The sequence below is a fragment of the Panthera uncia genome, chromosome B4, assembly GCF_023721935.1.
Source record: "Panthera uncia isolate 11264 chromosome B4, Puncia_PCG_1.0, whole genome shotgun sequence".
In the NCBI taxonomy this organism is placed as follows: Eukaryota; Metazoa; Chordata; class Mammalia; order Carnivora; family Felidae; genus Panthera; species Panthera uncia.
The window spans coordinates 133,354,608-133,370,300 of NC_064809.1; the positions used below are offsets into that span (position 1 = coordinate 133,354,608).

At 56.4% G+C, this 15,693-nt stretch overlaps 1 protein-coding gene across 1 annotated transcript in view; it reads left to right on the plus strand.

Annotated features, from left to right (window-relative positions):
- Nucleotides 1–644: 644 nt before the first annotated feature.
- PARVB (parvin beta) overlaps nucleotides 645–15,693 on the plus strand; it is a 103,345-nt gene continuing 88,296 nt past the window's right edge. Inside the window, exon 1 of the mRNA XM_049626495.1 lies at nucleotides 645–848. Within this exon, the coding sequence (XP_049482452.1) occupies nucleotides 734–848 (115 nt within the window). The 5' untranslated portion in view covers nucleotides 645–733. The remainder of the gene's footprint in view (nucleotides 849–15,693) is intronic.

Genomic DNA, 15,693 nt, shown 5'->3' on the forward strand with positions numbered 1-15,693 from the left:
CCCAGTCTGAAAACCCTCTCTCGGCCTCCAGCGCTTACAAGGTCTGCCCTGCCCTCTTCTCCCCTTCTCCCCTCCCTGGAGCCCCCATCCCGTCCCCTCCAGTCCCTCTCCTCCCTCTGCCTGAACACCGACCCCCGATTCCAGGTCAGCCCTGGAACCCGCACCCCTTGGGAAACATCCCGAGCTCCCCTAGGACCGGGGGAGGGGTTCAGGGGGCGCCTATCGGCCAGCGCGGCTTAGGAGTGGGGACAGTTCACAGGGGGTTCCCCCCAGCCCCGGGCCTGGTTCTGGGCAGAAGTTCAACGAGTGAAACGCGGTTCTTTGCCGCACGTCGGCCGCGCTCCCCACCGGAGCCTGGGCGCCGGCACCAGAGCCCTCGGGCGCGGGGCTCCAGCGTGTAGGACACAAGGTCGCCGCGAGCCCCGGGGGTGCGGCCCGCGCGGCCCTCGGGAGCCGAGCCCCTTCACTTCTCGGAGGGGGGAGTACGGGCGCGCGGCGCGGGATCGGCCGAGGGCTCAAGGCGGCGACCGCACAGCGGGGACGGCTGTGGCCTCTGCGGCAGCGCGTCCGACCCGGGGGCGGGGGCGGGGGGAGGGGGGGGGGGACCGGGGGGGGCGGGGGCGGGCGGCGGGGGCCGCGCCCTCCGGCCCCTCCCCGGGCGAGCGGGCGGCGGCGGCGGCGACCCGGGCGGTTCCCACTCGCGCTGCGCCCGCCGGCGGCCCCCGCGCGGCCCATGTCCTCCGCGCCGCTGCGCTCGCCCCCCCTGCGGCCCCCCAGGATGAAGAAGGACGAGTCGTTCCTGGGCAAGCTCGGCGGCACGCTGGCGAGGAAGAAAAAGGCCAGGGAGGGTGAGTGCGCCGGCCGCGCAGGCGTCCCCGCGCGCCCCGCCCGGGTGGCTCCCCCCCCCCCTCGCCTCCCCTCCCCCCACCGCCGGGTCCCCGCGTCCCCGCCCCGCCGGGCCCCGCGCACGCGTCTCCGGGCTCTGCCGGGGTCCACGCGTCCCCCGCAGGGGGTGGCTCCCCGGCCCGCGCGCTCCGGTCGCCTGACCCCGCCGGCCCGCGCGGCGCGCCGCCGTGACCTTCGGGAGAGGCCTTGACCCTCGTTCCTCCTTCCTCCCGGGCCCTTTAAACGCCAGCCGGGGGCACTTGGGCGAGCCGGGCCGCCCCCTCCCGCGGCGGGTCGCGGATGGGCGCTCGAGCGGAAGGCGGACGTGGGGCGGGAGGCGCGTTGCCCTGCGGCGCGCACGCCGGCTCGAGTCGCCCTCCACCCGGGCCGCCTGCGGGCCGACCGCACGTAGCCGTGCGCGGTCACCCTCCCTTCGCCGGGCATTTGCTGGCTCGGCCCGGGCCCGGGGGGGGCCCGGTGGGGGTTCGGTGCGGGAGCCCCTGCGGGGGACGCCGCCCCCGCCCTGGAGCGGGGAGGAAGGAAGGGGGCCAGAGTGTGCAGAGGCCCCGGGCCGGGGGTGGGGGCGGGGGCTGCGACCTAGGGCTCCGGAGCTCCCCTCCCCCTTCTGTGTGCTTCGGCAAATAATCCTAAAAAAACCACCTGCCTTCCCTTACATTTTAAAAGTTTTTGCAAAGAGTTGCCGGGGACTTCACTTCTGCCGGCCTGTGTGTGCTTCAAATGCACTGCTGTTCCCAGGGCCTCTCCGAGGACTTGCATTCCTGAATTTTCCCTTTGTCTGGCGAGGAGATTCCTCCTCTGGGACAGATTCCGGATGGGCCTGGGTGAGCCGCGCTTACAGGGAAGGGAAGAGGCAGCTGTGATAAGGCAGGTGGGGGACCTGGCCTCAGGCAGGTCCTGGAGAAAAAAGGACCTGAGAGTTAGGGGTGTGTCGACTGATCTCCTGAAGCCACCTGGGGCTGACTTAGCCCCTAAAAAGTCTTTTGTTTTTCCAGGTTGATTGTACCCCCTGGGACACATGTACCCCAAGGATGCGTACCCACGGGGACACTAACTCCCTTAATTTCCCTCTGGGACGTGTGTATTCCCAGGGATGCCTGCGTGACACTTTTCCCTCTTGGGGATGCGTTCCCTTCAGGGATTTTGGTGGAGGTGGGGGGTGCACCCTGGCATCTCCCATCAGGGAAGCTTTTACCGAATTAGATTATTCAGTTCCCGTCGGGGGAGGACTTTGTCACCTTTTAGTGGCTTCCCCATATTCCTGAACAAATTGGCCACTCCTCTCTCGAGGCTTACAAGTCATACCTCCCAAGTGAGATGATATACACAAGAGTCACCCCTCTGTGTCATTCAGTCTGCCTTGGTGATGTGTGTCCGCACCCACAGTCACGTTGCCCTCAACAAAAGTCATTTCAGGGCCTCAATTGCAGACGTAAGTGACATTTCCTCTCCCAATTTGTTCAGCCTCAGAAGAGACAGCCAAGGTTCTTTTTTTTGTTTTTTTTAATTTTGTTAAGCTTATTTATTTATTTTTTGAGAGAGAGTGAGCAGGAGAGGGGCAGAGAGAGAGAGAAAGAGAGAGAGAGAGAATCCCAAGCAGGCTCCGCACTGTCAGCACAGAGCCCGATGCGGGGCTCGAACTCACAAACTGTGAGATCATGACCTGAGCCAATATCAAGAGTTGGACGCTTAACAGATTGAGCCACCCAGGCGTCCCCGGCCAAGGTTCTTGCTTTCGTGGAACAGGGAGTCCGTTGTGATAAGGAAACAGACTAGTAGCACTAGAATAGCGTGTGATCTGAAGGAGACGTGGAAAGTGCAGGCTGATAGAGAAGGGCTCAGAACAGGTCATGTTTGGGTTGAGATCAGAAGGAACCAGGGAAAGACAGCTCCCACAAAATAGCAAGTAAGTGGAATGTTCTGGACTGCTGCAGCTTTTTAGGGGTGACATCTACGCTCCCGGAATAGGAAGAACACAGGCCTGGAGTGATGGACTGGTCCCCAGTTCCAGAGTGAAATGCTTCTCGTCTTTGCTTTGCTTCTCGTCTTTGCTTTCTCGGAACTAGCGTGCGTCTAGTAAATTGAGGGCCAATCTGGTCTGATGTGAATGCAGCAAGAATCCCAGCGGTCAGAGGCATCCTGTGATGAAGAGGGTGGGCCGGGATGCTTGTGGTTTGCTGTGGTTGCTTTTGTGTATGTTAGGCAGGGAGCTCTGCCTCGGTTCTCAAAGTTGGGGTGCTTGGCATACTGGGGGGGGGGGTTTCCCCAAACAAACCAAAGGCCCAAAACCCGAATTGAGCTCAGATGTAGGCACTGGGGCGAGGCTGGGCCTAGAAGGGCTTATTGGCTTCCGACTGGTCTTCTGGGAAGTGGACCACACGGATGCAGAGACTGGAAAACGAGGTCCTGACTAATTGAGGGTTGCCAGGACTCTAGGAGGCCAGTGGCTTGGCCGTGTGCCCTCCCGATCTCTGTGCTGTTCATGCAGCTCTTGAGCTGGGGCGGGACCTGGCCCGGACTTCGGGCCCCTGCGGGATGGCACTCATTTGCCTACCCTGGCACCATCAGGAAGAGGGTGGGTGCTTAGAGATTGTCAGGCACTGACAGGTGTATGGTGGGTTTCATTTTCCTTTTTGTTACAAAGTTGGCGGTGACGCATCCCCTGTTGGGGCGGGGGTGAAGATTCTGGAGGTTAGAGATGTGGGGAGCCTGCAGGCACTGCCCACTCCCCACCAGATTGGCAGAGGTTGTGGTTGTGACAAGGCACAGAGAGACACGTTGGGGTGAACGTCCTGTCTTCTGCAGGACGAGATCATTTTAGGAAATGCGTTGTTCTGGGGTTCGGAGGAGCCGGTGCAGGAAGTGCCCATGGATGAATTCATGGCGTGATTAAGGCTGATGTTCTCCGGGAGGGAACCACATCGTGTCACGTGGTGGCCCGGTTTAGAAAACAGAACTGTGACTAACTGTGGACATCGGAAAGTGTGGGAAGGAACCCTTGAAAAACCCCAGAGCTCCCCGTAGAAGGCCCGGAGACTTTCGGGAGCAACTTATTAGAAGCTGCTTTGGTTTCACTGGAGCTGGGCAGAGCAGGTGCAGGGGAAAGACTGCCCACGCCAGGTCCCCCTGGTGACCACGGATGAAAGACCCTGGAGGTCCAGTGGGCCACGAGGTGGGGCCAGGGGACATTCCAGGGACCGCAGCTGCCTTGTTAAGTCTTTAGAGGCGAGCAGCCAGCTCTGGGGCCAGGATGGCCCTGGATGGAAGGGGCCGAATGGAAGGCCCAGACACCTGTCCCTCCTTCCAGAGGAAAGAAAGCATTTAGGAAGTTCTTATTGTCTTTTTTTCTTTTTGTAAATGTACTTTATTTATTTTTTTTAACATTTTAATTTAATTTTGAGAGACAGAGAGTGAGCAGGGGAGGAACAGAGAGAGAAGGAGACACAGAATCTGAAACAGGCTCCAGGCTCTGAGCTATCAGCACAGAGCCCGACACGGGGCTCGAACCCACGGACCGTGAGATCATGACATGAGCCGAAGTCAGCTGCTTAACCGAGCTTAACTGAGCCACCCAGGTGCCCCATGTAAATGTACTTCCTTAGAGCAGCCAGGTTCACGATCCCTGATGACTTCTATGCGGAATGTGCCGGTTGGTGAGGTGTCTGTTCAGATCTTGGGCTCTTTTTTAATCGAGTTGTTTGAGTTCTTACTCTCGGATGCTAAGAGCTCCTTGTGTGTTTCAGATGCACGGGAGCCTTTTGTAGATATTTTCTCCTAGTCTGGGGCTCGTCTTCTGCTTCTCTTCCTGCTGGCATTTGATGCAGAAACATCGATCAATGAGCAAGATACTGATGGAGACCTCCCGCAGGATCTAAATCTAAAGGGACCATGAGGTGGCTGTGACCTTGAACTGAAGGTTGAAAGTATTAAGCTTCTTAAGTAACTTCCATGAGAAAATCTCTACACCACCCATCTTACTTTTTTTTTTTTTTTAATGTTTATTTTTGAGACAGAGAGAGACAGAGCATGAGCTGGGGAGGGCCAGAGAGAGAGGGAGACACAGCATCCGAGGCAGGCTCCAGGCTCTGAGCTGTCGGCACCTGGTTCGAACCCACGAACCTTGAGATCATGACCTGAGCTGAAGTTGGATGCTTAACCAACTGAGCCACCCAGGCGCCCCTCTACACCACCCATCTTAAGCCCTGTCTTTTACGGAGCGATCAGCCGTGTTGATTCTGCGTAGACCCCAGCACAACCCGCTCACACATTGCTCTATAATAAGAACACCGGGATAAAGATGCTGTGTAATTTAGCCCTGCGAGGTAGGAATTTTTAACTCACTGCAAGTTCTACACGGGGCAGGAATTTCCCCCTCGTTTTATAGCTGAGAAAACACAACCTCGCCCAGTAGCCACTTCACCATGGGTTTAGTGGTTCTGGGGGTGCCTCTGCCCCCAGGGGACGCTGGCATTGTCTGGGGACATGTTGGGTGGTCACGACTGGGGCTGGGGGTGCTACTGGCATCCAGGGGATGCGGGCCAGGAATGCTGTGCACATCCTACAACCCACAGGACAGACAGCTTGTGCTGTAACAGCACATAGCAGTGAATTATTGGCCCCAGATGTCTGGTCAGAGTGCCAACGTGGACGACCCGGATGTTTGTTTCTGGAGGTGTCTCGAGAAGTCCAAGAGAGGGCTGAGTAGTCCCAGCTGGTGGGGAAGCAACTCCGGGCTCAGCCCCTGGAGTCGAGAAGCCCCTGCAGCCCCGCCGTGAACCTGCCTGGCCTGGGGCTCAGTATCTGGGGCTCCCTGCTCAGTTTCCTGAGGGGGAGAATCCGCCTGGCCTCCTTGGGCCCAGGCACCAGTCGCAGGGTCCTGGTGAGCGGGGTCCCGTTGGGGGGCAGGTTCCCAGAGTGTGCAAGATGGGAGAGCGCTCCTGCCCAGAAGAAACGAACTTTCAAACTTTCCTGAAGGTTCAGAGGATGTGCAGCCAGACCCCCTCCCCCCCCCCCAGAAGGGGGAGGGGGACGTCCTCCCCTTCCAGGACAGCAGAGGGAGGAGGTGGCCCTGACTTCTAGGGCCTAAGGGCACAGGTGGAGGAGTCTTGACGGGCGCTCACCTGGCAGGCTGGGAGCTGGTGATGGGGCAGTGATGGCCGCAGGCCTGTCCTCAGGAGCTGGCGATCGAGACCTTTGGGGGACACACAACCCGTTCCAGCTGGAGGAAATGGTCCCCCTGATGGCATGCAAAAGAAGGCTGGGAATTAGCCAGGAGGGGGTGGGTGTGCGGGGCTTCCCGCCAGGGGCCCTGGAGGAGACCCCGGCTCGTCCCCGGCTTTTGGGGAAATGTAGGCAGTTCACGGTGGCTGGGCTGTGGTGTGGCATGTGGGTCGCGGTCAGCCGCGATCCGTGTTACTTTAGAAGGTCTAGTGGGTGCCGGGGGTGGGAACGGCCACCGTGCGCACAGGCACAGGTGGACTTCCCCCAGGCGGTGCGGTGGGTGGGGAAGAATCTGGATTCCCAGACAGTGAGGACAGAGCAGCTGCAAAGTCGTGGCCCAGAGGCCGCTGTAAGAATGAAGACGTTTTGCGTGAAAACATCAGATGAGGCCGCGTTCTCCGTCTCGTCCCCAGCTCCCAGTGCGTGCAGGGCTGACACACCCGGGTCGCCACTGGAGTGGTAGTTTGCAGCCCATTCAAGACATTTTGCAAACTTTGAAGTGATTTCTACATGCTGTTTTATAGCAGAGCTTAACAGCCCATTGATTGACTTTTATGTTTTTATTTTTATCTTTTTTTTTTTTAATATTTAAAAAAAAATTTTTTTAACGTTTATTTATTTTTGAGACACAGAGAGACAGAGCATGAACGGGGGAGGGGCAGAGAGAGGGGGAGACACAGAATCGGAAACAGGCTCCAGGCTCCGAGCCATCAGCCCAGAGCCCGACGCGGGGCTCGAACTCACGGACCGCGAGATCGTGACCTGGCTGAAGTCGGACGCCCAACCGACTGAGCCACCCAGGCGCCCCTATTTTTAATCTTTTAAAGTTTATTTATTTTGAGAGAGGAGAGAGAGAGAATCCCAAGCAGGCTCCGCACTGTCAGCACACGGCCCTACGTGCGGCTCAAATTCACGAACCGTGACCTCATGACCTGAGCTGAAATCAGGAGTCAGATGCTTAACTGGCTGAGCCACTGGGCGTCCCTGATTTACCTTTAAAAATAAAAACGGAATGGTGTCAACATAGAGGGAAAGAATTTGTAATGAGCTTCGTGTCTTTGGCCCGGGAGATAGGACTCTTAGAATTCCTTGCGTTTCCAGGCACGCGCGTGATCACTTTGCCGATCTGCAGGACCCTTTGAACATGAACTGCAGATCATGTTTTAGGTCAGTGGGACTCCTAACCTGTGAGAAGGGAATGAGACCATGGAGGCATGTAAGTAGGTGAGGACCGGGGCCAGGCACATGGTGGGTTCTAGAATAGTCTACGGTACGAGGAGCCAGTGTCGGGCCCACGAGGTTCTCTGAAGAACCCCGCACCCTTTTCTCCAAACGCAAATGCCTCTTCTTTGAGCCACTTCTGTTCATGGGCGGTGCGGAGGGGCAGCTCCGGTCGGAGAGGAAATGCACTGTCTGTTCATCTGTGACTCTGTTCAGCTCCTGGGTTGCGACAGATTCCTTGGGGAGGTGGGGTAGAAATCACTGGAAACTGCTGTGCTGTTTTTCCTCTCTCTGGCCCAGAGGAAGTGGCTTTCAGGGAGCTTTTGGTGTGGCTTTGTAGTTTCCTTTGATTATTATCCTGATGGCGATCTTCAAGCCCAGCATTTCTCCTCGTTTGTTTCCCCAGGTCATGGGGGTGGGGAGCGGGCCGGAGGAGGGGTGGTTTTTACAAGAGACACACACGTAGGCATGTCAACTTGTACCAAACTGGGCTCTTTTTCTTGGTGGCCCACTAACATCTCTTGGAAATCCTTGCTCCGGTGAGAAAGGGAAACTGCCTCGGAGCCCAGAGCGGTGACTTTGATGCTCCTTACCTTTCTGTGCAGAGACGGCCTCTTTAGGAACAGCTAACTCTGGGTGGTTCTCTTAGCATCCTGGTCCCACCTGCGGGGCCCCAGAAGCATCAGTCGCCTTGGCAACCCCACACTCATCAGAGGAGCTCTGCTCTGAATGCCTGTCTTAACTCCCCGGAATTAATATTTATCGCACACCCTGAACTTGCTTTATCATCGTGCTCCCTGTCCGGTCGTCAGAATAATGAAGGGATGTTTATAAGACGTGAGTGGGTACGTGCTTGCTGGGAGTGGTTTTTAAGTGCTCTGTGTGATCGATCCCCGCCCCCCCCACCCCCGCTGTGGTTGGCAAAGGCCAGGTAGGTACCTTTACCCAGCCGTCTCTTGGTTTCCAAATAGCCGGTTCCGTCACATAGAAGATGTACCCTAAGGAAGCAGGTTTCCTCTCTGGCATCAGCTCTTGCTTTATGTAGGTTTCAGATGCAAAACCGCTTTACTTCCTAGCGAGTCTGTTTGCTGTTTATTACGTTACGCAGGGGCTGAAACAACAGATTAGGAGGCTTAGGAGTGCGCTGTAAATGTGTTGGCTTGGTGGCGTTAATCTGCTTGTCTGTACTAATTGCTGTTGGGGTGAAGAGAGCATCGTATGGAATGCGCTCAAGTCGAGAATTTTTGGCGGCTCTCGCGTCCTAGCGACCCCGCTTTCTGGTTGTCACTGAGAACGGAGTGAGCAGGTCTGGGAGGCGCGGGATCGGCTCCGCCAAGCCGGTGGGGGGGTCCTTTACTTTTCTCCCGACTCGGAGTGTGGGGCCGTGGGAACCCCCTCGAGGCTCCGGGTTCAAGCTCCGGAGGGGGAGTGCAGTGCAGGGGAGATAGCGCTCCGCGGTTCCCGGCTGGCTCGTCTCGGCTGTTCCTCAGGAGCGCAGTGTGTTCCAGGGGGAGGCCGAGGGCGGTGGAGGAGCCAGGTCTGGGCTTTGCACCCTTGCCGCGTGCGTCTGCTGCTTCACAACCCTGAGCCTCTGTCCTGACGGGGCCACGCGGAGCCCGGTGGCACTGGCCCTTGGGCCATGCGTCTGAGGATAACAGGCGGGCGGAGGTGAAGTCTTATGAGCGCCTGGGGGCCTGCCCAGGCCGTGGTCCTTGAGGACGATGTTGGCAAGTGAGGGCACTGACACGGACACCAGAGCCCCTTAGGGGCCGGGCGGGGGCGGCGTGACGGCTGCCTCTTGAGAGCAGACACCGCTGCTTTTCTAACGACTGCTTGCTCCTGGGTTAAGGAGGGTTCTGGAGCAGCTAGTTGGCTCTTGGTAACAAAGGCACGTGAATCCTTTAAAAAATACGCGTTTGAGGGGTGCTGGTAGTCAACCTTGTCTCCTGGCCCGCCGTGACCAGGAAGCGCAGCGCACGCGCCCTTGAAGGGTATGACTGCGGAGAAGTGGCAACTTGCTCGCTTTACTGAGCAGCTGGTGAAGGGAGGTCAGCTGGGACCCTGGGAAGGGCGGTCAGCTCAGGTGCGCGTCGTCCGCCTGGGTCTCCGATGGGGCTTCCTTGCCAGCTGAGAGAACTGAACAGTAGGCAAACTCTACGTGGTTTTATGCTTTCGTGTTCGTAGTCGAAAGTAAACGGGCTCGGGCTTAGGCATTTTGAAAGGACCGCTCTTGGTTGGGGGTCTTCGAGCCTTTGCTCGTTAGCCAGAATCCGTCACGAATGTGGGTTGCCCCAAGTAAGGCTGTCTTAATCTGCCTATTTTTTTTTTTTTAATTTAAACAAGCTTTTAAATTTTTTAAAATTTTTTTTGAGAGAGGGAGAGAGAGAGGGAAGAAGCAGGGGAGGGGCAGAGGCAGAATCCCAAGCAGGCTCCACGCTGTCCGCGCAGAGCCCGACGCGGGGCTCGAACCCACGGACCGTGAGATCATGACCTGAGCCGAAGTCAAGAGTTGGACGCTTAACCGCCCGAGCCACCCAGGCGCTCCACGCCTGTTGTTCTAAAAACTTACACACTTTTGTACTTTCATTCGAAAAACCGTAATTCCAAAGGATCTAGGCTTTGCTCTAATAGTAAGTTATTAAGGAGGGAACAGACGTTGCCTGACTCCTGGGGCTCGCTCAGAGCTTGCTTGAACCCAGCGGTCCAGGAAGCAGCTGCCGGTTCCATGGAACCGTGGCTGCTCTCAGTGTTTGCTCCCCTCTCCCCCCCACCCCCCCTCCCCCCATCACGGAGCCTGCCAGAACCATGCAGGTGCTTCTTTGTGGACAGAGCATCCTCGCAGCAGGCTGGGGAGAGGGGGACGCCGCGCTGGGTGCAGATGGAATTTAAGGGAGCTCCTTCCCAAAGCCTCATTTGAAGCGTCTTGATCCCTCTCTTTTTTTTTTTCTTATTTTGAAAATGAATACGGTTTTTCAAAGTAAGACCTGAACACATCCATACCTGATGCTGATCCATACCTGATCCATACACAAGCTCGATAGAAGATCATCAGGGAAGACGTGAGGGAAAACGATTAAAAGAAGAACTAAACAGGAAGAAAAGCCAGAGTGGGGTCTCCCGCAGCCGCAGCCACAGCCACGGCCACGGCTAAGCCTTGTTGGGCTCTTGTCACGTTCCCGGCATCACCCCGTCTGTGGCTCACACAAAGCGGGGAAGTGGGTGCTATGTGCTTATTCTCAGTTTGCAGATGAGCGGACGGGGGCTGGGGGAAGCGAGGTCCCTTGCAGAGGTCATGCCCCCAGCCGGGGAGATTAAAACCCCAGCAGCCTGGCTTATAAGTGGGCCAGCCTTGCAACCTGGAGAAGTGATTCAAATGTGGATAATTTTCCCAGCTGGCTCACAGTAAAGCCGCTTTCTTCTCTGGCATTTGAGATGCACTCAGCCACGGTGGCAGGAAGGTGCTCCGGAGGAGACAAATGACATCCATTCTGTGCCGAATGGACTCACTGGCATTTACAGAAAGGAGACAGACCCCCGGCGGCTACAGTCCAGAGCCTTGCTGACTCTGTGTTTTCTGCCCTGCAATCGGCCAGCCCCCGCCCCGCCCTCCCCCTGCTCTCCCCCCCATTCTTCCCTGGCTGGGGGCCCCTTACAAATGCTGTCCCTCTGCCCCTTCGTGTCACTGGTGCCTCCAGCAGTTGGGGCCCCTCTCTGCCCCCTTGAATGTTCCTGCCAGAGTTGCTGGCCCAGCGCCTACCTCCCTCCCCCCTGGCCTGAATCCTAGGCCTCCTGCGTCCTCTCGGAAGATAATGATAAGAAGTGACCTTCTGTCACTCACCCTGTGGTCTTTGTGTATTTGCCCAGTAAGCAGGAAGCAATCAATCCATGTGGCAGTTTAGGGCCACGCATCTTGGAGCCCAGCTTCCAGGGTTTGAACCGAGTCCCGCGGCACTCTGGGGCCTCGACCTGGGGACGGGTACTTCCCAGTCCTGAGCCTCGGTTTCCTCTTCTGCAGAGAGTACTTACCTCTAGGGTTGTTGGGGAATTAAGTGGGTTATTAAATGATGTAATTTGAACTGGGCCCAGTCAAGCCATAGAGTGGGAGAAAATACTCCTAGGGTTCTGGTGCCGGTTCCCCTCCCATCACCCACTGTGGTGCCGACAGAAATTCTGATGTGGGGGTTCTTCTCCCCAGCACTGCTAAGCAGTTCTCTGACACCAGCCCGGTGTCCTGTAATTCAGCCCGATTCTGACACTCTCTCCAAGGACAGGGCTCAGCCCCACACGTCTGCCCCAGCCCTCCAGATGCCGGGCACAAGTCTGGGCCCTCACCCGTGCTTCTGACCCGTGGTGACAAATCAGAGGTTCCCATGACCCCTCCTTGGGTGCCCTTGATTTGCTACCACGGCTCGCAGAGCTCAGAGAAACGTTCTACTCGCCAGATCGCTGGCTTGCATGCAAGGGTCACTCAGAAGTGACCTCCTCGCACGGAGGAGATGCACAGGGGGCCGTGGGGGTGGGTGGGTGCCAGTCTCGTGCACTCGCACGCGCTCACCAGCCCGGGAGCTTTCCCAGCCCAGTCCTCTTGGGTTTCTACGGAGGCTTCATTACATAGGCACGATGGATGAAATCATTGGCCATTGGTGACGGAAGTCCCATCTGTAGCCCCAGAGGGCCGTGTCGGGGTGGGGGAGGCTGAAGGAGCCAGCTCTCTAATCTCCTGGTTGGCTCCCCCTGGCAACCAGCCCTTTCCTTGGGTGACTGTCTCTGTCATCACGTAGGAAGTTGCTAGGGTTTTAGAAGCCCTGGGCCAGGGAAGACCTTGCCGGAGGACCAAACAGATCTGTTTCTGTTTGGGAATTAACACAATTGCCCAAGCACCCAGCTGATAAAGGACTGCTGTCCATGATCTGTAAAGAACTCCTGCGACTTGATAATGAAGAAAAACGCAATAAAAGGGTAGATAAAAGGTCTGGACAGACACTCCACCAAAGACGTATGAATGGCCAATGTGCATCTAGAAAAGCATCATTAGACATCCAGGAAATGAACCAGGTACGGTCCACACCCACCGGAACAGCTGAAATGGTCAGCCGAGACTTGGTGGGGATGAGGGACGAACTCTTCCTTTGTGCCCTGTGGGGGGGCAGGGGGCGGTAGGATGGTTCAGTCACCTAGGAAGTTAGTTGGGTAGTTTCTAAATTAAAAAAAAAATTTTTTTTTTTACATTTATTTATTTTTGAGAGACGAAGTCAGACAGGGTGGGGGCGGGGAGGGGCAGAGAGAGAAGGAGACACAGAATGCGAAGCGGGCTCCAGGCTCCGAGCCGTCAGCACAGAGCCCGACGCGGGGCTCGAACCCGCGAACCACGAGATCATGACCTGAGCCAAAGTTGGACGCTTAACTGACCGAGCCACCCAGGCGCCTCTTGAAAACGTTACTAATACGATATTGGGGGGAGCTGCCTGGGCCAGGCGTGTAGCGAGCCCTCCACGGGTGATAGCTGTCATGTGACCACTGCCTCCAGACCCGACTTTGCCCATCACATAGAGAAGACGGGTGAAGAGAAGACCAGGGGACCCGCAGTGGCAAATGGGCGGAAATAATAAAACAGAATGAGATCATCATGACGCGTTTGGATGGTTGCTTCCGTTTAAGAACACTTAGGAGACAGAATGTCGGCGAAGGGCTGGGAGCTCGTCAGTTGTCGTTTCTGCCTGTCGCCTGATCAGGTGCGGGCTGCAGGCGTTTGCAGCGACGGGGCGGGAGACACGGTGCCCCGAGAGCTGTCATCGTCAAACATCCCGCACTGCTGCCGCTTCTGAGAATGTCTGCACTTTGTTAGGGGAAGAGAGTGTTTTAGTTAAGTCTGACTAGAAAACATATTATTAGTATAATGAGATTTTAATGATTTGAAATTTTGTTGGAGCAGCACGCGGAATTTCAACCTTATCGTGTGCAGCTGGGCTCAGCTTTTGTTTAATTTTTTGCTTGGGCCTCCTTGCAAGGACACGTTTCTACAATTATTATTTAGTTTTTCTTTCTTAGAGCCCTGCTGGTAGGCTGATCCTAATTTTCTTGCTTAGAAGATCTCTTGGGGGGGGGGAAGTACTCTTTTTGTACACATTTAGCTGGCTTGATCCCTTCCAGGGTGTGAGTGTTGTCACTGAAGGAGATGTAGGTCTGTTTGAGATTTATGTGGAGGCTCTGCTGATTGTTCAGAATCGCCACGAAGCGGAAACGGCCCCGGATGCCCTTCAGCAGATGGGTGGATGAGCACGATATGGTCTAGCCAGACAAGGGAATACTATTCGGCAGTAAAACGCATGCAGTACCAATGCGTTCCGCAACTTGGGGACGGGATACTCAGCGACAGAAGCCAGACCAAAGGCCACAGGTTGTGTGAGTCCGTAGTTGCGAAATGTACGGGACAGGCAAATCCACAGAGATGGAGTAGGAGATTCGTGTTTGCGACAGGCTTGGGAGGATGGGGAGTTCCTGGCAGTGCGGGTACAGGGTTTCTTTCTGGGGTGATGAGAACGCTCCTGACCCGACTGTGGTGAGGGCCGCAGAAGGGGTGAATATCCTCAAACTCACTGAATCGCGCACTTGACACGGGGGAATAGCACGGAGTGTGACTTCTTTGTCAGCAAAGCAGTTAGGAAAACAGCGCTTGGGCTGAGAGCTGAAGCCTGAGCTTGTCAGTTTCTCTCCCGCCGTAAGCCAGTGTCTTTGCGTTTCCAAAGTGGGCTCTTTAACCTTGGGGCGAGGATGGGCGGTCCGGTCGGCCGTGGGTTGGTGGAGTCTTCGTCCTCATTTTCCTGTCCCCGGTCCCTGCCTGTTTTGGTGGCAGCTGTCCCCCACCGAGGGGCTGCTGCTTGCTCAGATGGTCTCATCCGATCACCACTGCGATGCGTTGAGGCGGGTCTGATGCTGTCCTCGTTGAGGAAGAGAGAATGGGGACCCCCATCGGTTGTGTGTGCAGTTTTGCTGACCTTGTGTGCTTTGGGAGGGAGACTTTGATGAGGTTCCTATGGGGCTGACAAATGGTCAGAAGGTCTGAGCTGGGACAGGTGTCTGTGAAACTTTAATGTGACCTTGCCCCCGTGGTAAGAAAGGCATTTTATGCAGAAGCACCAGTTCAAACCTACATTTATTCATAGCCACGGACTCCTGTCTTCCTGTAAGTGAAGCACGTTGGCCTTTTCTATCCGATTCTGTTTCATTTCATTAGAGAAACGTGCTGGTCACACTGAGCTGATTGACGACCCTCTGGGTCAAGATGATGGTTTCAGTATGTTGCTCTGAGAGATGTAAGGAGGGAAATGAGTCAGTGATGTTATGGGGCCCAAGGAATTTAATCTTTATTTATTTTTGAGAGAGAGAGAGAGAGAGAGAGAGAGAGAGAGAGAGCGCGCGCGAGCGCAACAGCAGGGGAGGGGCAGAGAGAGAGGGAGACACAGGATCCAGAGCAGGCTCCAGGCTCCGAGCTGTCGGCACAGAGCCCGACGCGGGGCTTGAACTCATGAACTGTGAGATCATGACCTGAACCGAAGTCAGACAGCCCCTCAGGCGCCCCAAGGGGCCCAAGGCATTTGAGGACTATTGTTGTTGGGCCTGGTGTCGGATGCTCAGGCCTGGCTTCTCAAACTTTCAGTTGTTCCCTGTCATTCGTTATCCTTTGGCCTCCCAGGCAGGTGGTCACTCCTCTATGCATGTGAGCCCCCCTGAGACCAGGGGCGGGCTGGGGGTGCAGTGGCCCTGCCCTGATGCTGGCCCAGCGCTCACGGCCCCTCGCTCTTGCTGTCCACTCTTTATTCCACGATCTTGGCCCCCTTGCTCAAAGTCAGTTGACCATCCGTGTGTGGGTTTATTTCTGGGCCGTCCCTGCCGTTTCATTGGCCGGTACGTCTGTCCTATGCCAGTCCCACACTGACCTGGTTACCGCGGCGTCGCGGTGAATTTCTTCCACTCTGTCCTTCGTTTTCGACATTGTCTTGGCGAGCTGCAGTCCCTGAAGATTCCCCATGGATCTGGGGGCGGGTTTTCCTGTTTCTGTGGAAGCCGCCACGGGGATTTTGTAGGGATTGCGTAGAAGTTGAAGATCGCTTGGGGTGGTATCATCGTCGTAACAACGTTAAGCCTTCTCATCCCCGAACGCGGATGTCTATCCATTCGTTTAGGTTTTCTTTAAGCTGCCTTAGCAGGTGTTTTGCGGCTCTCGCTGTGCAGGGCTTTTTGCCTCCTTGGTTAGGCTTATCCCCGGGAGGTTTATCCCTTTGGATGCCACGTACGTGGAAGATTTCCATGCCCGGGATTAACCGGGTGTCTAGGCTTCAGCCCTGGTTC